The 21,180-nt window shown below is 42.1% G+C and overlaps 1 protein-coding gene across 14 annotated transcripts in view; it reads right to left on the bottom strand.

Moving 5' to 3' along the window:
* Window positions 1-927: 927 nt before the first annotated feature.
* The window catches only part of LOC140521092 (E3 ubiquitin-protein ligase TRIM7-like), a 93,344-nt gene continuing 73,091 nt past the window's right edge, over window positions 928-21,180 (bottom strand). For 10 of the 14 annotated variants that reach the window (XM_072635774.1, XM_072635773.1, XM_072635778.1 and 7 more), the window contains 7 exons: window positions 13,855-20,479; window positions 10,448-10,543; window positions 9,376-9,606; window positions 5,595-5,617; window positions 4,395-4,510; window positions 2,856-2,888; window positions 928-2,556 (listed from right to left, as the gene is read on the bottom strand). In XM_072635774.1, coding sequence (XP_072491875.1) covers window positions 2,036-2,556; window positions 2,856-2,888; window positions 4,395-4,510; window positions 5,595-5,617; window positions 9,376-9,606; window positions 10,448-10,543; window positions 13,855-14,010 — 1,176 coding nt within the window. In that variant the 5' untranslated portion in view covers window positions 14,011-20,479 and the 3' untranslated portion in view covers window positions 928-2,035. Of the gene's footprint in view, window positions 2,557-2,855; window positions 2,889-4,394; window positions 4,511-5,594; window positions 5,618-9,375; window positions 9,607-10,447; window positions 10,544-12,062; window positions 12,193-13,854; window positions 21,173-21,180 lie in introns of those variants that run through there. The other 4 variants (XM_072635787.1, XM_072635782.1, XM_072635786.1 and 1 more) reach the window with 4 other exon arrangements.

The following is a 21,180-nucleotide window of genomic DNA, read 5'->3' as shown; positions in this document are numbered from 1 at the left end:
CTGGCTTGGCTCATAGATGGCAAAGATGTTATGTGAACGTTTGCTCACCAGGTGGCAATAGAATCTAAGATGGTCCGTGATGCTACCACATGACACCAGCTAACTCCACAGCATGGAGTCTGAAAGCAGGATGTTGAAGCTAAATTCCTGGGGAGCTTTCTTTGGGCCACAGGCTTGAATCATTTGAGCCATGGACTGCCTCCAGGTCCAGAGACTTAGATCATGTGAAGGGGTGTCCAGGGAAATGAAAAAGCTAGCAGCTGAGAGTTTCTACTCCTCCACTCTCCTCCCAGAGCTAGGAAATTAAAATCCAGGGCCACAGTGGACTGACCAGGCTTCTTCCCATGCCTGAGAATTAGAGAAAATATCCAGGAAGAAAAGACGGGAGAAACAAAGGCTTTTCAGTCCAAAGGAGTCATCACCAATCCATCTCTCTTTGCAGCAACCATTACTTTCCATGCAATTCAGGACAAAGGAACCAAGGAGCCTGGCTCTCCCAAAATCAGAGGGAAACACATGCACACACACACACACACACACACACACACACACACACACACACACACACCCTGAAGATAGTGAGCACTCAGTTTCTCTTCTACCCCTACTTTCTGCCAAGTGGTTCATTTCTGCCAAGTGGTTCATTACCTGCCAGAGGAGAGGTCAGTTCCCAAAGATGTGTGTTCATTTCCTTCCCCAAAATTCTTCTGTACCTTAACACCTTATTTTAGAGAAAAGAAGCCCTAATTTTTAATCAGAGGATGTGGGTGTGAATCCTGGCTGTGCCACTTGTCACCCCTGTGACTTTGAGTAAGATACAAACTCTAAGTCTCACTTTCCCCATCTATAACATGATGAATTAGTCTAGAATTAGGACTGTTTAACCTGAGATCTGTGGATAGATTTCAAGGAGTCTGTGAACTTGCATAGGGAAACAATTACATCTTTATTTCAACATAATTTCATAATCCTATGTATTTTATTTTATGAATTTAAAATCATTTTGAGAAGAGGTCCATGGACTTCACCAGGCTGCTGAAAGAGTACATGGGACAAAAAAGGGTTAAGAATCCCCATTCTATATGATCTGGAAGGTTATTTCCAGTTCAAAAATCCCTGGGATTTAATGATGCATTCCTCCCACCACCTTCCCCCATGAAAAATCCTAGATGAAGACCAGCAAGTTCCCAATCCAGGGTGAGAAATGGGGGTGAGAGGCAATGAAGGCTATAACGGGAAAGAGGTTGAAAAGAATACAAAACAGGAGAATGAGGTCTTTGTATATGTGAAAGAATAACAAAAGGAAAAAAGGATATATAAATGTGGAGAGAATGAGCAGCATGTAAAATGGTGAAGAATGGGTATTTTTTTTAATTTTAACATTTTTATTTAAAATTTTGAATTCCAAATTCTATCCCTCCTTCCCTTTGCACTTCCCTGAGATAAGCAGATATAGGTTATGCATGTGTAATTATGTAAAACATTTCTATATTAGTCATTTTGTACAAGAAGATTCTAAAAAAAGAAAAAAGGGAAAATAGCATACTTCAGTCTGTACCACAGTCAGTCAGTGCTTCATCATGATCCTTTGTTACTGTCTTAGATCACTTTATTGCTGAGAATAGCTAAGTCATTCACAGTTCTTCATCAAACGATATTGCTGTTAAGTGCACAACATTCTCCTGGTTCTGTTCACTTTACTTTGCATCAGTTCATGTAAATCTTTCCAGGTTTCTCTGAAATCATCCTGCTTGTCATTCTTATAGCACAATAATACTCCAAGAATAGGCATGTTAAATGGCAAGTGAAAGTGAATCATTCTGAAAAGATGGAGTTCAGAATGACTGGGATTATGTAGAGGGGGCCCCTCTGGTTGGTATTTTATAGATGCAGTTTACAGGTACCTACTCCCTCCATCAAGGGCGAGTTTAGACTGGTAGGACAAGAAAGCGTCAGTCTCTGCCCTCCTGCACACATATTCCTCATTTCATAGATAATGAAACTGAGTCACAATGGGAAAAGAATTCCCTAAAATTCAGGGATTCACAGTGAGCTGGGCCCCTTCACCCCAGAGCCAAAAGAAGGGGAAGACTTCCTCACAGAAATCCACTGAGAAAGTGAAGATGAGATTTCCTGTCTCGGCATCTGAAAAAGTTAGACTTCCTCCTTCATAATCCAGAGAGACTTCCAGCCTCTTTGGGGGGCTACTTAGAGTCAATGGAGTCTCTGGGGTCGTGAGCGCTTCATAAGAGCCCTTTAGCATCTGTATAGCCCAGATCCCTCCTGAGGGATCAAAGTTGATTTCCCCCTTCTTTCTCCCAGAGGCTCTGGAGACCCCAACAGCCCAGCCTTCTGTTGAGCTCACTCCCACACACACCTCCCAGCAATGTTTCCCTGAGCTGAAGGCTTCCTGGCCCAACACACAGAAATGGGAGTCGAATCTCTCAGCACTGTAGGGTAACATCTGTGGGATTTCCCTGAAGCAGACAGTCTTCTGATCCGGGGAGATAAACAGATGAGTGTTGGCTGTGTCTGGATTAAGAGTCAGCAGCACTACTTGAAAATAAGGATAGGGGAAAAGGGTAAGAAAAGAGGATGTGGAAGAGGACATTAGGGAGACCACAGGCATGGGAGGGAGGAGGTGGGCAAGAGAAAGGGAGGAGGAATTAGGAAAAGTGGGAAGGAGAAAAAAATGGTGTTACAGGTAGTTCATAACCCCCCCAGAAGAAGAGCATTTTTCCTATTCATTTTCCTCCTCAGGCAAACCTCAGTGATACAACAAAGAGATTCTGATATTAGAACTGCCATTCACAGGAGGCTTGGTCTCTTGATCAAGGACATTGTCATTCACCTACCTTTCCTCTTCTCCAATTCTGATTGAAGATACTCTAGGAGGAAAAAAGAAAGAAATGATCATCTTCCATCTTCTCTTTCCCATGGAGACCTTTCTCCTCACTCGTGTTTTTTGATTTAGGGTTATAAAAAACACACACATAAGTACATTAAATCACGCAGTCACGTGTAATTAATCATACACAATCAGGCACATACAACCACAGTCCACCACGTATGCAACATTCCTTACAAACAGTGACAATTATGAGTTCAAATTTTTAACCTAAAAATGAGTAACGGATTATTTGTCTCTATTTCAATCAAACATGCCTAACTTTGATTGCAGGCTAACATCATCATGGTATAGAGGATGGAAAGCTGGTCTCAGAGTCAGGGAGACCTGGATTTAATCCCATTCTATGCCACATACTGACGTTAGTTGAGGTAATTCCTTATTGGGAGCTCCCTCTGCCAGCAAAATTACAGGTTGAATCCAAAACCCTTTTGTCTAAAACCTTAAACTGTGATTTAAGCTGACTTATTTTGGCCAGCAAACTTTTTCAAGTTTAAATCAGAAGCTCTCAGTTATGAAAGGAAAACACTAGCAGTCATAGAATCTTAGGTCTCCAGCAGGAAGGGCTTCAGAATTCATCTAATCAAGCCCCCTCACCTTCCCAATGGAAAAAGTGAGTGAGGCCTAGGGAGGTTAAGTGACTTGCCCAAGACAATAAGCATCAAAGGTAGCATTTGAACCAGGTCCTCTAAAGTCCAGAACTAGTGCTCCTTCTACTGTACTATATATGTGTGTAAATATATGAACACATGTATGCACAGACATCCTGTGCCATGAAGATGTATGTACACATATAGTCAATATTTACGTATATTTATATATGCATATACATGGTATACAAATATATCATGTATATACATACATGTGTATATATGGATCCATATCTGTATATGTACTATGTGGGAGGAACTACATGTACATATATGTATAATATGTGTGTATCTATATGTATGTACATATATGGTACAGTGGGAAAAGCCATGGATCAGGGTGCAAATGCTTCTCTGATGTTTATTCTCTGCCTGACTTAGGCAAGTCACTTAACTTCCTGGACTTTGCTCAGTTTTTTCATCTGTTAAGATGAGAGTCTTTATTGATAGAAATAGTGAGGTTGGCGCTGTGATTGTAACAGTGCGGTGAGCTCCTGGTGAAAATTTTCCTCTACCAATTTAGATTTTACTTTCTAGTCTTAGAAAGTTCTTCACATATTTACACACAATCAAAATCTCACATGCAAGTAGAATCTAGTACCTCAACACATACATGCACAAATGTATCTCTCCTGGGTTCTTTCTTCTCTTTTCCATCCTCTCTTTTGCTCTCCTCTCTGTCTTCCTACTCCTTCTTCCTCTCTCTCTCTCTCTCTCTCTCTCTCTCTCTCTCTCTCTCTCTCTCTCTCTCTCTCACACACACACACACACACACACACACACACACACTCACACACACTCACACACACTCCATGGCCATGGCTCCTCCTTCTGACCTGTAAATCTCTTCATAGCCCTCTGGAGGACCCAACTCTTCCCAGAGAGGTGCTGGATTCTGTCTCTCAGCTCTGGGGGCACAGCCTTACAGTGTGTGGCTGTTGGCATCTTAGCCCTAGAAAACAGATAGTACTAGAACTGCTCTGGGGCCAAAGTATGTGCACCACAGAAGAATGGGAGCAATGAACACCACAGAAGAATGGGAACAACGAGCAGCCTTAGGTCTCCTGCCTACATTAGGCACCATAGCAGGACAATTATTTTTGTCCCTCCTGGACAATAAGAGTCAATGCTTCCCCTCTGAAAGAAGTATTCTCTTTCTTGGTTAATATTCTACTGAAGTTCTGGATGGGTTCCAAAAAAGGATACATGTGGTTCAAAGGAAGCTGAGACAGAAGGTAATGGGGGTTCAGGTTACATGCATGAGGAAAGGAGAAGTGGTCACTGAGTAAGGAGGTCACCAATGGCAATATTTTACTCAGGTTGCTTCTACACCCTTAGAAACAAAGTCTTTCCTGTTCCTTTTTACCAACAAGAGATTGTGTTTGACCCTCTCACTAGGCCTAATCAACTCAGGAAAAGAGACACTTCATGCTATCACCACCACTCCAACTCCCAGAATAGAGAAGATTTGAAGGCTAATGCTAAGCGATTCCCATGACCTATCTAGGAATGGGCACAGATGGCAATGACTTACAATTGCTTGACAAAACCCTCTTTCATTCATTCATTCTTTTTACTTGGGGCAAAAAGCAAGGAGGATTTATGATCTCCTCAGGGATAACTGGGGAGAAGAGAAAATAAGCTCCAAGAAGAGTCCAGGAATGAGACCACTGAGAGGAGGAAGTATATACTTTGGGAGTTTTCTACCCTGATCAAAGTTCCACAGTCCAAGGGAAAGCTGAGCAGTGTTTGAAGAGGGCATGGTCAATGGCAGATCAGTCATGGAAAGAAGGGTACCACCTCCCCAGGCCCTGAATGAACCAGGACAGAAAACCTCTCCCCAGTGAAAGAGTCATGAGAATCCTCTAAATTCCCCATCCCTGAGGCAAAGCCTCCGTTGTCCTATCCTAGTTATGGCACCGAGGCTGAGGAAGTCATTGTGTGAGGAGGGGAAAGAGTAACATTATAGAACAGGGCCTCCAACTCATGGTTGGCATGAGGGATGGAGGAGATGGTTCAAAGGTTGAGTGTCCTACCTGTGTAATATGTTTCCAATGTCCTAGGAAAGAGAAGTAAGAAGGTAACTCAATATCTGTGGTGAGAAACAGAGACCCATCCTCCCACCCACACCCCACCTGATCTCATGTACCCACCGTACTGTAGTGTAATGGCATCTCTTGTACATGCTTAGTGAAAGAAAACATCTGACTCCCATAGTCAGCTGGCCAACAAGCACTTATTATGTGTGAGGCATTGTATTAAGTGCTGGGGATATAAAGAAAGACAAAACTGGTCCTTACCCTCAAGGAACTCACATTCTAATGAGAGAAACAACATATAAATACATATTATACATTACATACACACACACGCACACACACACATACAGATGAAATCTTAGAGGGGAAAGTACTGGCAGCAGGGGAATCTGGAAGGGTATCCTACAGAGGGTGAGCTTTAAACTGAGACTTGAAGGAAAATTAGACAACCAACAGGTAAGGGGGCAGAACATTCAGACAACATCAGGCTACTATAGCTCTATCACAGAGGAAATGGAGGGGCAGAAAGTACAAGAAGACCATAAAGGTAGGAAGGGGTCAGGTTGTAAAGTTCATAGAGGCCAAACAGAGAACTTTAGGTTCCTGAAGGTAATAGGGAGCCACTGGAGTTTATGGAGTAGGGGGTGACATGATCAGACCTGCACTTTAGGAAAATTATTTTGACAGCTGACTGGAGAATGAAATCTAGTCGGAAATGCCTTGAAACAGGGCAAATAGTAACTATAATGTTCTGTTGCAAGAATGCAGGAGAGAAGCATGAGGTGGTACAATAGTAGGCTAGTGCCATGTGCTACATCTGAAGTATGCTATGAAGGGAGAAATGATAAGACGTGGCAATACATGAGATATATGGAGTGAATGGGATGGAGGGGTCAGGGATGATGTCAGGGTTGTGAGTCTAAGAAACTGGGAAAATGGTGAGGTTCTTAAAAAGGAAGGGAGATGTTGGAAAAAAGGAAAGGGGAGAAGATACAGTAGAACCTTCATTTACGAGTAACCTGGTTTACGAATGCCTCGCTGAACGAGGAAAAGCTTTTTGCAAAATTTATCTTGCAGGACAAACAAAAATTCACAGTCCAAACATTATGTTTGGATTTGGATGGCTCACGAGGGATGATGCTCAATTAGAGCAATGTTTTGGTTTTTTTTAATCCATATAAGATTGCGTGCCATCTCAGGGACGGAGGAGGAGAAAATTTAAAACTTATAGAAATGATTGTTGAAATTGAAAACAAATAATTTTTTTTAAAAAGTCAAAAACAAGTGTCCTTAGATAGATTCCTAGTCAGAAGCAAATATAAAGAAAACGAAATCAGCCAGTCAAAAGCTGAAAGTGATTCTAAAAAATGAAAAATAAGTGAAGGCAGTAATGTTAGTCCTACTTTTAGTGAAAGTAGCATAAGAGAGAACACTCCCAATACTGAAATCCTTAATGTTCTCATAGAAGGAGTTTCTCCTTCCAAGCAATAACCCTTCCTCTTCCTCCTCCCTCTCATCTCCCTCACACCAGCCACGACTCTTCTCAAAGTGCAGGTTAATTTATTTTATTTTCAGTTTATATTGTGTACTAATCATTGCTATTGTATTTCAGGCTCATTAAGGACAAAAAAAACTTACATAGAATTATAAATAATTATTTTTATATGAATATTTTTGGGGATGTGGTACCAATCATCTGACTTTACACTCTTTCCCATGGGAAAATTCGCTTTGCAATACGAACAAATCGCATGATGAACAGAATCTTGGAATGAATTAAATTTGTAAACCGATGTTCTGCCCTACTGTGTTCTGTTTGGACATGTTGAGTTTGAGGATGTTGTTTGTGCACAAAGTCAAGTTGGGGTACCCTGCCTTTAGAGCTTTTGGGAATTGAGAGGAGGGAGTCAAAGGGGCCTGAATCCCATAGCTTGGTATAGGAGACAGGATTAACTCCTTCCCTCACCCACACATAGACAAATGGGCCCTTCTTTTTCCTTCTGGGGTGGGGGGAGGGTCAGAGGAAGAGAGACATTGGGATTTATTTCCTCTGACCCTCCCCCCAGCCCAGAAGGAGAGTTGGTGTTGGTGTGGTTGGAAGATCAGTACCAAATCAGTGTCGGTACCACATCAACTTCTGGGTCAGAGAAAATAAATCCAATGTCTCTCCACTTAAAATCAGGTCTTAGGACAGACCAAGGGTGGGAAACCTGCAGCCTTGAGGCCACATATGACCCTCTAGGTCCTAAGTGCCGCCCTTTGACTGAATCCAAACCTCACGTGACAAATCCCCTTAATAAAAAGATTTGTTCTGTAAAATTTAGATTCAGTCAAAAGGCCATACCCAAAGACCTAGAAGGCCACATGTGGCCTGGAGACCACAGATTCCCCTTTCTTGAGACAGACCATGCCACACCTCCTCCAACTTAGAAGGTGGATCCAGAGATTCAACTGGAAGCAAATCCATTACATGACTGAATAAGGACCTTGGTATTAAAGAAAGCTTATGGTGAATATAGGAAAGACATCTCAGATGGAGCACAGGAATTATCTATGCAAAAATGCAGTACCCAGGACAGAGAACTGTAAAACAAGGATTCTTAACTACTTTTTTTGTGGGTTTTTTGTTTGTTTGTTTCCATATAAGAAGATAATGTACATTGGATCCCAATGGGCCAGGTTTGGACATGATGCCCAGGCGGTAGCATGGCATAAAGGCAGGGGGAGAGGGGGTGGATGATGAAATATTTGAAGAAAGACATCAGGGGAGTAATATGGTAGACCCAAGGTGTCCAGCCTGCAGAGCAGAAGTAGAGATCAGAACTGATGGAATAACCCAGGACAAAAAGATGGATGCAACAAAGAATGAAACACACACTCAGGATTCTTGAAGGGAGAGAACTGCCTATATGGAAGCCCATAGAGAGAATATGGTAGGAAGACAGGAGGAATCCTCAGGATAAAGATATGGAGGGATGAGTTGAATGGAGGAGAGAGAGCTTTGAGGGAAACACCATTATTTACCAGAACTCCGATTAAGGAAAGTGGGATCAAAAGAGCAGGAACTTTCCTTCTCTGGGGCAAATAGGGCATGGATGAAAGATTGAACAAAACCCCTGAAGGGACTCTGTTCTGTTTAATCCTATCTCCTGCCTTCTCTCAGGCCCGTTTAGATTTCACCCCTCTAGGAGAGGTTTTTCCTAATCTCCACCCCACTGAGGCACAGAGAGGTTAAGAGTCTTGCCAAGAGACATACAACTGGTAAGTGGCCAAGTGGAATCTGAATGCTGACTCTTGTTGGCAAATTCTCCCACCTGAAATCACGTGTGTTAAATTTATCTGTACACATCTTGTAACCCTCCCAGGAGAAAGTGAAAGTAGGGTAGGTTTTATGTATTTTTGTGGTCTAACACAGTGCCCTCTGCATAGAAAACATCTGAGGACTCTTTGGCTGAAATAAATTAAATTAAGTTGACTGAACTAACCTCAATTGTATGTAGTCTGTATCTGAAACTCCTTTCTCTCATAGTGAAGATTAAACAAGCACTAAAGCTGATGGAGTTGTGAAAAAACAATGATGAACAAAGGGAGGGAAAAGGAAGACGGGACAAGAGGCCCAGACCCAGAGACAACTCTCTTGCTGGAGATGCTTTCATTCCTGCTTCTTTACCCACTTGGAGCTCTCTGCTTTCATGTTAGATCTAGTCTCTTTTCCTGCCCTGATCCATGCTTCCAAAGGCCTCCCCACCAGAGCCCCAGCCTCCTTCTTTCCCCTCACCTCTGGCAGTCCCGGTACAGCATGCCGATATCGCTCTTCTATTTCAGCCACGAGGTTGCTGAGGTGTGATACCTTGTTGGAAAGCTGGCTGGCGAATTGTTCCTGCCACTGGGTAATGTCCCTGTTGAGCTCTTCCATCTGGAGCAACAGTGATTTCTCTTGGTCTTTCAGAAACTCTTGCATTTTGCTAAAGTGGCTTGTCACCTTTTGCATCTCCATACTGACTAGATCCTAGGGGAAAGAGGAGAGAAGACTAGGCTTCTCCAAATCAAGAATCCTTTCTAGGACCCTTTAGGATTGCCCTGCCTAGATTCTGGGGGTTACTCTGGGGCATGAAGGATCCTGGTATTAAATTAGATTAAAAGAATCTTGGGAAAGGGAGGAAGGAATAAAGGCAGCCCCCAAACAACACCTCCCACCACACTAGTCACTACAAACCCCAAGGCAGAACAGATTGATCCAACTTTGAAAGACAAGGACTTAGAGTCAAAGCCATATAATAGAATTTTGCTTCCAAGACTCTGGACATATGCCCTCGAATATTTGTGTGTATATGTATGGGCATTTGTACATATATGTCATACATGTATAGAATAAATGGTTTCTCTTTAACTCTCCAAGGCTCTACCTTGAGCAAGCAATTCTTTGGTATTTGCTAAAAAAACAGATTGTGGTTTTCCCATTCAAATTAATTAAATCCGATGCAGTACCAGTCCTCTGTAAAATTAAAAGTTGAATTCAGTACCTTTTTAAGTCGCTTTGATTAGGCTTCTATATGAGCCTAAGGGAGGAGGGCAGTGGAACAACTTGGGGTATCCAGAACATAAATTTACACTGATCACTTTCTTTTGAGTTTGTAAAAGCTATGCTGCCCTGTCCATAGTCAATGGCAAGGGAACCGAACCATGAAAGATTGCTGCCCTATTTTTCCCAAAGGACTTGAAAAGGGGAAATGTGATAAAGGTCTGCTAGAGGAATGTTAAAGGGTCATCTTGTTCCTTCTCTTTCTCATCCCCGCAGAGTTTCTCTCTCTCTCTCAGACCAATGTGCAGATATCAGGTTGTCCACCTACCAGCATCCCCTGGATCTCCTGTTCTCCATTCAGTTTTGTCTCTAGGGACTCTTCCTTTTCTGTCTTCAGGAATGCCAGATGAGTATGCAGTTTATCCTAAGAAATACACTTAAGTTTATCTGACAGTTTTGTTTCTCCCACAATATCCAGTCTCGGCTTCAGGTAAACTTTGTAGCCTTAGTAATTCTCTAAGACAAAGGGACTAAGCCAAGGTGGTTAGCCCACAAAGTTTTCCTAGAAAGAAGGCTGAATCCCTGTGGGAGACTTGACAAACTGACCTGAATATGATGAAACCAAATCAAGTCCTAGAAATGATAAAGCAAATAAGAAAAAGGAAGGAAGAAAGGAAAGAAGGAAAGAAAGAAGGAAGGAAGGAAGGAAGGAAGGAAGGAAGGAAGGAAGGAAGGAAGGAAGGAAGGAAGGAAGGAAGGAAGGAAGATGATGATGGATGGATGGATAGATGGATGGATGAAATGTATGTATGTTGTTTTTGTTGAGTTTTTCAGCCATGTCGGACTCTCCGAGACCCCATTTGGGGTTTTCTTAGCAAAGATCCTGGAGTGATTTGCCATATCCTTCTCCATCTCCTTTTACAGATGAGGTACTGAGGCAACAGGGCTAAGTGACTTGCCCAGGGTCACCCAGCGAGCAAGTGTCCTATTTTAACTCAGTTCCACCTGACTCCAGGACCAGTGCTGCATCCACTATGACACCTAGCTACCCACACACATACATAAATACATATACATATATACATGCACACTTACATGTATATGTATACACATAAATATGTAAGGCTTTTCCCCATTATTCAAAACTACCTCTGTCCAAAGGGTTAGAAATTTCTCCTCTTGAGACCATGTTCTTTCTCTGCCACAATACACTCGGACCTTCCACCACAGTCTGCCTGTTCTATCCTCTGCCCTGCTGTTCTATTTTCATTTCCCACTGTCTTGTCATCTCTGGTCTGGGTCTTCCAGCCTGATAAAGCAGGAAATGCATTCATGCAGTCCCAAGAATTGGGTTGGAAGTCAGAGTGGTCAATTCAGGTACAAACCAACTTTACTACAGAGTGTGAAGAGATCACTATATACAATATATAAAGTAGGTCATTTTTAGATATACAGTTTACTCACTGAATACAGCTTGATTTGTCTTAATACAACAATCATGCTCTTACAATCTCCTCTCTATTTCAAGTCAAGAAGCATTTATTAAGTGCTTACTGTGTACCAGGCACTGTGCTAAGCATTGGGAGTACAAAAACAAGCAGAAAGCAAGACTGTCCCTACCTGCAAGGATTTTATATTCTAACTGAGAAAAACATCACATAAAAGGAAGCTGAAAAGTTGGAGGGGAGTGGGGATAAAGATACTAGCTAACATGGAATGGTAGTGAAAGTCCAGCCAGTCTTCAGTAAAGCAGCCCAGAGAGGAAATTTAATGCTTAATTTTATGCAGAAAGCACTAAGGCCCCAGCAAAATTTAAGTGATTTGCCAAGGTAGTCAGTGGTAGATGTTCTCTGACTTCTGTTTCCAGATTCACTATGGACTCCATTGTACTGAATTGCCACTTTGGTTCAATACATTCTATTGACTTTGGTGTGGTCACTAACCTTCACCAGGCGACTCTCTGAGACACTTCGCTCGTCACCCTGCTGCATCAGTGGAAGGATTGTCCAGAAAAGGAGTTTTGTTCACAGATCTAAGCAACAACTTTTAAAAAGATAACTTTTTGTTCTTAACCTAAACAGGAGCAGGGGTTATAATGAGGAGGAGAAGGGGGAATAGCTAACATTTACATAGATAGTACTGTAAGATTTGCAAAGGACTTTACCTCATTTGATCCTATAAAAACCCTGAGGGGGGGGTAGGTGCTATTATTCTCCCTCTTTTACAGATGAGGAAACTGAGGCTAACAAAGGTTTGAATAACTTGCCTGTAATAACATAGTAATTGTCTGAGGCAGAATTTGAATTCAATTTTTCCCAAGTCCAAATTCAGTGTTCTAACCATTAGGCCACCTATCTATCCAATCACATGTCTTTTTGGGGGAGAAAGGAGGAAGAGGATAATATTTATTAAGCATCTGCTATGGTCCAGTTGCTGTGCTAAATGCTTTACAAATATTATCTCATTATCTCACAACAACCCTGTGAAATTTGTGGTTTAGTCGTTTTCAGCGTTATCTGACTCTCTATTTGGGGTTTTCTCGGCAAAGGTACTGGAGTGGTTTGCCATTTCCTTCTCTGTCTCATTTTATAGATGATGAAACTGAGGAAAATAGGGTTAAGCAACTTGCCCAGACTTACACAGCTGAAGCCACATTTGAACTTAGAAAGATAAGACTTCTTGGCTCCATGCCCAGCACTCTAGCCACTGCACCCTATAACGGCCCTACACGAAATTTTAAGAAAATGCAAATTCGACCCCCACATCTTGTCCTCCACTTTTAAGAGGATGAAAACATGAAGACATCTGATGAGTGAAAGAATTTCTCATCAACCAAAACACACATGCACATGCACACACACACACACACACACACACACACACACACACACACACATACCTCCCTGAACATAAGAAAGTCTCAAGGTAAAATATGGAAGAGATAGATGGGTTGGTTACATGGAAGGGTCAAGAACTAATCAAAGGAGGATGTGGACAGCCACAGAAGTGGCTTCAGGATATGGTAATACAGTGTCATTTGTTTCCAAGGAAAAATCACTATTACTACCTATATATTTAATTTCTCTTAAAAACCAAAACCAGAAAAAGCCATGGTGAGAGAAGAATAGGTGTTATTATTATCCTTATTTTACAGATGAGGAAACTGACTTACTTGCCAAGATCATCCGGCTAGTAAGTGTCTGAGTCTGGATCTGAACTCAGGTTTTTCTGACTCTGGGGCTAGCATTCTGTCCACCATGCTTATCTGCCTCTAAATTTTAATTTTGACATGCTATAAAAATTGGAGAGAGAATGTACTTTCCAGGAATATTTCAAAAATTTGATTGCTGGGATAAAGATCCTAATAAGCCCCAGGACTCACTAACTAAGGAAGCTGGCCCACTCTGTAGTTATCCAGGTGTCTACCCTACGGCCCTAGGGGTTCATGTTACAGAGCACTCCAACTTCTACGCTCCATGTCACCTCACGTTCTAGTTTTTCTTTATATGCTGTTTTCCTTCATCAGAATATAAGATCCTTGAGGGAAGAGATTATTTTGTTCGCTTGTATTTATATCTCAAGCACTCAGCACAGTGCCTGACATATGTTAAGTACTTAACAAATGTTCTTTCTTCTCATCCATCCATCCATCCATCCATCCACCCACCCACCCATTCATCCATCCATCCATCCATCCAAGAGCATGACTCCCCTGGTGCCTGACATAATACTTACTAGACAGTATTGGACAGCTTCATCATTGGGCAACAGAGGATGAGTGTCATGGACCTGGATGGCATGACACACCATGCAAATAGACTTCTGATTCTCCTGACAAAGAAGTTTCAGGGCCTCCCTGTGCTGGGCACATAATTGAGCAGAGGAATCCATGTCTGGACCCAGAGCTGGCAGGCCAGTGATTCCACCAAATTCTCAGGCTGGCATTTGGGTCATAGGCCTCTGCAGGAAGGTCTTTTGGCACTGGGGACAGAAGGTCGGTCCTGTCTCCCCACAGGGCAATTCACACTGGCAGAAGCTATGTCCACAGTCCAGGGTCACTGGATCTGAAAAGTACTGGGCACAGATAAAAGATGTGACTTCCTCCTGCAAAGAAGCTACACAAATCAACACATGCCTGGCCCCTCCACAGACAGCCCCAGGGCCCTCCCCTGGATGGAGTTGGCAGCCTAATTGGCTGCCACTAAACTTTGCCCTGACCTCACTTCATTTCAGGCTGTTGGGAACAAGAGCTGGGGAGAGCTTCCGGGGAAACCAGGTGTTGATTGGCTGACTCTTCCATGTGATTAAGTGAAAAAAAAAAAAAAAGTAATGAACCCAAGCCCCTAAGAAAAATGAGAAAATAACCGTTAAGATATCAGGAAACAGGAAATACAAAACCACCAAGACTGTTCCTGAAATTTCGCCTGAATCATATGCCTTTTTAAGCTCTATGATGCATCCAGATTTAATCAAATAGCTTTTTTTCCCTTGGCTTTCCTTCTTGGTCTTCACCGTCTCCTGGATGTGTAACTCCCTGATGTTCTAGTTCTGGGAATGTTCTCCAGGGAATGTTCTGTCTCCAGCTCTTTGCCTGTGGCTTCTGACTAAGAAAAGAGAGAGAACAAGCTAGCCAAGAAGAGAAAGGAAAAGCAAAAGGAAGTTGTACGGTTATAGGATATGTTGTTGTGAGATTTAGAGCCAGAAGACACTTTGGAGATCATATACTCTGACATCTTCATTTTACAGATGAGGACAAGATGGACCTAAGAGAGGAAAGGGACTTGTCTGAGGTCACACTTAAAGTGTTAGAATGTCTGAGGTGAGAAGGATTAAAGGTGAAAGACACTGAGTTCTCTGTTCCCTCGAAGTCTCCAGGATGCCTGTCTCTGACCCTGAGAACCATCTCCAACTTGCTCTCTTCAGCCCAGGTTCTAGACAGGAAAGTAAAAGAGACAGTTTCCCCTAGAGAAAAATTGTGGGAGACCTTTCCACTGACAAAAGGGAGGCTTTTTTTTCCCAAATGGCCTAGGCCCTCAGCAACCACCCACACCTGTACTGGAACTTACACATCTGAAGGGCCGATAGAGGGCAAAAGGATTTTATTTCATAGACTGCATGCCTGATGGGAAGTGTTTTTTTCCTAGAAAAAAATACTTACTAAAGTTAGACAGTTGTTAGGGAGACATGAGAGCCATGTGCCTCCTATAAATCACAGAGTGGTGCTTCCTCCCCCAAAAGGAGGAACACAGAGTCTTTGCTCCTACCACACAATTCACCCATGGTCTACTGCTAGAATTTCTGGAGAAAGTTAGGTCACTTCCTGAAGGAGGGGTCTTAGGTACACATGCCCTGCTTTGCTTAGAGAAAGCTATACCTTTCTGATAAGCTATTATCCCAGTCTGCAGGGTACGCATTAACTTAGACAAAACCATTAATGACAGAAAGACACAACTGCCCTCCTCTTCAGTCTATCCTAGACACCAGGAACTGTTACTTCCTGCTGGGGATCCCCTCCCCACCTCCTTGCTTTTTTCCTAGGTACTTGAGGCTCAGGAGGGGCCAGAGGTCAAGACATGAACATGGGGTTATGCTGGGACAAGACCATATTCAGAGAATTTCTCTAGTTAATACCACTACACCCTACCCCCATCTCCCTAAAAGCTTTGGAAATCAGGTACTCAAGAACGGGCTTGAACACCCTCTAGAAAAAGTGTAGAGACAAGGAAGTAGCAGCTTCCCTAAAGGCCAAGGTCCCAGAGCCCCCAGTCCTAACTCTAAAATCAATCTATTTCTAATGGGAGAGAAAATGTCAGGAAACAGGGCTAAAGATTTTCTAACCAAAAATAGTTTCAAGGGGAGATACATTCGTCCAGCAGAGGGCAGCAGATAGTCACTAGCAGGAGGGACTTGGACGTGATTCCATTTCCCTCCAACAATTAGGGGATTTTTTTTTTCCCCTTAAATCATTGGATTTTCTTGTTATGCCTCAGGAACCTGAATGATGGCATAAGGAGGAAGAGCCAAGAAGACATGAACTATAGGCTTGGAGATGTGACAGTGAGCGTCAATGCAGAATAATCATCATAATTGTGCTTTCCATGGGTACACTTCATAAAGTATTTTCCCATATATCATTTCATGTAATCTCTGCAATAACCTTAGAAGGAAAAGTGGGAATCAGCCAGAATTCAGGCAAAAAGAAAAGTCAAGGTGGTAGCGGACATTATTGTTGCTGACAGATACTCATAATAAAGGCAGAAATGTGGACCAGAAAGGTGGTGGAAAATGAAATTGCCTTCTCTTTGCTGTTTTTCTTGCTAAACTTTCCCTACAAACTCCTATAGGGATGCTTTGGCAGAGTCCTTGAAGAGGGTTTTGGTAGGCACAGGATCACCAACAGGGATTAAACATGAGTAATAAAGAATTTTCTACCCCTAAATCAGATCATTTTGGGCACTTTGGACTTAGAATCAGTGACAGACAGTCAAAAGAATGAGCTTCATTTTAGCCTAGGGCACACTGACTAGATTTTATTCATCTGCTTGTGGTAGTTCATAGCCTAGAGTCAAGGTCCTAGAACATGGAGGAAACTGGGGGGGAGAGCTAGAGCAGGTCTGCCCTTCTGCTCTGCCGTCTTGGCTCTGCCCCCATGGATCAGTATTTAAAGCCAGAGCCCATGTGCCAGCCATTATCAAGAAGAAACTTTCTAGTCATTGTATCTTAGCAGAAAGGAGTCAAGATGGCCAGCAAATTATACTACAGTGATGAAATCTATAAACTGGTAGCAGCAAGAAACTCAGAGACCATAAGACCAACAGAAACATATCAAAATAATCATGAGGCCAGCAGAAAAATACCTAGCAAAGACAACGGTCCAACAGAGAATAGAGATGTGTCAGACAACAGAGAGCAGCAAGAGGATATTGCCAGGGAAGATCAGTGAATCTATGGCATTAGAAGGGCAAATTCCTGTAGCAAATTTCCATAGCAAAAGATCTATAATAAATTAAGGGGCAACCACACATGTATTTCCTATGTGTATTCCTTCTTTCACCCATGGTTTTGGAACCCAAAAAGAATAAATTCTACCTGGGGTAGGGGGGAAAGAAAAGTGGAGTTTTTCTCAACTAGGGGTACATGGGCTCTGGCTTTACATTCTGATCCACGGGGATAGAGCCAACATGGTGGAGTAGAAGGACAGAAAAAATTACCTGTAAAAAATTACTCTAAACAAATTTTAGAGCAGCAGAAGCCACAAAATGAGAGAGTGAAAGAGATTTCCAGCCCAGGACAGCCTGGAAGGCTGACAAGGAAGATCTATCACACCAGGCCCAGAGTGGAGCACAGCCCAGCCTTCATTGAGCAGAGTGTCAGGGACAGGACTGGAACAGGCTTCAGGGCACGGAATCACAGATAGCAGCTGCAGTTCCCAAATTTCTCAACCCACAAACGTCAAAGAAAGCTTCAAAGGTCAGTGAGAAAGCCCTTTCACCTGGGTAGAAGGGAACATGGTCTGACCCTGGCCCCAAGGCAACAGCAGTTGCCATGTAGCAGCATCCATTTTAGGAGCCCTCTGTCTAAAGACCCTGGGGGAATCAAGCAGCAGATCTGAATCTCAGCCCTGAGTGGCTGTCCTGGGGTGAGGAAGAGCACTGATGTGGTAGACCTGGTGGAGGCTCTGGAGAGGGAATTCTACTCACAGATCCTGGGCAGAAAAGCTTGTGGTTGCTCCCAGACCAGAACTCAGGCCAGGAGAGGAGTAACTCCTCTCCCTTGATTGTGCCACCTTGGAGGAACTGAGAACTTACAGATTCCTAAAGTATACCCTCCACTTGACAAAGGTTTCAAAAGTCAAGTGACTGGCTGGGAAAATGCCCAAAAAAGGGAAAAATAAGACTATAGAAGGTTGCTTTCTTGGTGAACAGGTATTTTCTTCCATCCTTTTAGATGAGGAAGAACAAAGCAAACCATCAGAGGAAGACATCAAAGTCAAGGCTTCTGCATCCAAAACTTCCAAAAAATATGAAGTAGTTTTAAGCCACAAAAGAGCTCAAAAAGGATTCTGAAAATCAAATAAGAGAGGTAGAGAAAAAATTGGGAAGAAAAATTAGAACAATGCAAGAAAATCATGATAAGTGAGTCAACAGTTTGCTAAAGGAGATTCAAAAAAATGCTGAAGAAAATAACACCTTTAAAAATAGACTAATTCAATTGGCAAAAGAGGTGCAAAAAGCCAATAAGGAGAAGAATGCTTTAAAAAGCAGAATTAGCCAAATGGAAAAAGAGGTTCAAAAGCTCACTGAAGAAAATAGTTCTTTAAAAATTAGAATGGAACAGATGGAGACTAATGACTTTACGAGAAATCAAGAAATTACAAAATAAAACCAAAAGGACAAAAATAGAAGACAATGTGAAATATCTCATTGGAAAAACAACTGACATGGAAAATAGACCCAGGAGAAACAATTTAAAAATTATGGGACTACCTGAAAGCTATGATGAGAAAAAGAGCCTAGATATCATCTTTCATGAAATTATCAAGGAAAACTGCCCTGGTATTCTAGAGCCAGAGGGCAAAATAAATATTAGAAGAATTCACTGATCACCTCCTGAAAGAGATATGAAAAGAAAAACTCCTAGGAATACTGTAACCAAATTCCAGAGTTCCCAGGACAAGGAGAAAATGTATTGCAAGCAGCCAGAAAGAAGCAATTCAAGTATTGTGGAAATACAATCAGGATAACACAAGATCTAGCAGTTTCTGCGTTGAGGGATCACAAGACTTGGAATATGATATTCCAGAAGTCAAAGGAACTAGGATTAAAACCAAGAGTCACCTAACAGCAAAACTGAGTATAATACTTCAGGGGGGGAAATGGACATTCAGTGAAATAGAGGATTTTCAAGCATTCTTGATGAAAAGACTAGAACTGAATAGAAAATTTGACTTTCAAACACAAGAATCAAGAGGAGCATGAAAAGGTAAACAAGAAAGAGAAATCATAAGAGGCTTACTAAAGTTGAACTGTTTACATTCCTACTTGGAAAGATAATATTTGTAACTCTTGAAACTTTTCTCAGTATTTAGGTAGTTGGAGGAATTATATACGTATAGACAGAGGGCACAGGGTGAGTTGAATAGGAAGGGATAATATCTAAAGAAATAAAATTAAGATGGTGAGAGAGGAATATATTGGGAGGAGAAAGGGAGAAATGGAATGGGACAAATTATCTCCATAAAAGAGGCAAGAAAAAGCTTTTTCAATGGAGGGGAAAAGGGGGAAGTGAGAAGGAAAAAGTGAAGCTTACTCTCATCACATTTGGTTTAAGGAGGGAATAACATGCACACTCAATTTGGTATGAAAATCTATCTTACACTACAAGAAAGCAGGGGAGAAAGGGAGAAGTAGGGTGTGGGGAAGGGATGATAGAAGGGAGGGCAAATGGGAGGAGGGAGTAATTAGAAGTAAACACTTTTGGGGAGGGACAAAGTCAAAAGAGAGAATAGAATAAATGGAGGTTAGGATAGGATGGAGGGAAACATAGTTAGTCTTTCACAACATGACTATTATGGAAGTCTTTTGCATAACTACATATGTATAGCCCATATTTAATTGCTTGCCTTCTCAGTGGGGATGGCTGTGGAGGGAGGAAGGGAGAGAAGTTGGAACTCAAAGTTTTAGGAACAAATGTTGAGAACTGGTTTTGCATGTAACTGGGAAATAAGAAATACAGGTAATGGGGCATAGAAATCTATCTTGCCCTACAAGAAAAGAGACCACATGGGGATAAGGGAAGGAAGGGGTGTGATAGAAGGGAGGGCAGATTGGGGGAAGGGGTAATCAAAATGCCCAGTGTCTTGGGGTGGGTGGAGGGAAGAGATGGGGAGAAAATTTGGATCTCAAAATCTTATGGAAGTGAATTTTGAAAATTAAAAATAAATAAATTTTTAAAAATGTTGATCCACAAAGCGCTTTGTACCTGGAGTAGATTTTCTAGGACCCACGAGCTAGAGGGGACACTTTTATTGAAGAAACTCAGACAGAATAAATTATTTCCTCAAGAAAAATGGAAGAGTCAGCAGTAAAACCCAGCTCTTCTGACTTCTAGGTCAATATTCTTTCCACTATTCTACATGTATCTTTTGGGCAGTTCATGCTCAGCCTATAAGACCCAACAAGGGAGATTAAAAGAGAGAAGCATCTAACAAGGCTTCAGAATAAGGGTCCTTGAAGGGTTCTGTGGAAAGATAACAGGATCAGGAATCAAGACAACTGGGTTCTCACCCCACCTTTGCCATAGACCTGTTTTGTAACTTTAGGGAAGTATCTTCTCCCTCTGAGAGCTGCAATTCCCTTGTCTGTAAAGGAAGAGACAAAATTGGATGATATTCTCCTTGGAAAGGATGAAGAGAAGCAAGCTGTATTTTGTAGAGTCAGAATTTTGAGACCAAGAAGCGTGGGAGTCTCCTGTAACTCCAAGAGCAGGTATTTAGGGAAAAGTGATGTTGGGGTATCAGGGACAGAGATCCTATTGAACTTTCCCTAAATCCAAGAGAATCAACAGGAGTCCTGGGATTCAGTTCTGGATATTTCCCTCAAACTTCAGCAAATCATTTTCTGTCTCCCCTTGGGATGAGTCATATCAGGACTTCCGGAGAGAATTCACACTTGTGGGCCACAAGTGTGGGGAGATCAAGGGGCTCGAGGATAGAGAGAGAACTAAGCCTAGTACTGTTTAGCTATGATTAGAGGTGGGGCCTAAGCCTGATGCTGGACAGGGTGGGGAGCTAAGCATTTGTACATACTTCAAAGTCCCCACAGACTGAAAGCCAAGAGGCTTAAAGATTGTGCTGAGACAGCAGATCCCTTTTCTGCAGACACATCCATAAATGCCTAACAAATGACAATTTCAATGGAAGCTTTTAACACTTGGGCACAAAACCTTAAAAACCTGTCCACCCTTCAATTTCCAATATTAAATCTCATTTAAGCATTTTATGGAAGGTTGAGAATTTTTTGCCCCATGCTTCAGAGAGATGCAGGATGGCTTGGGTTTCCC

Source organism: Notamacropus eugenii, chromosome 1 (assembly GCF_028372415.1).
Source record: "Notamacropus eugenii isolate mMacEug1 chromosome 1, mMacEug1.pri_v2, whole genome shotgun sequence".
In the NCBI taxonomy this organism is placed as follows: domain Eukaryota; kingdom Metazoa; phylum Chordata; class Mammalia; order Diprotodontia; family Macropodidae; genus Notamacropus; species Notamacropus eugenii.
This window is presented reverse-complemented; position numbering and strand designations above follow the sequence as displayed.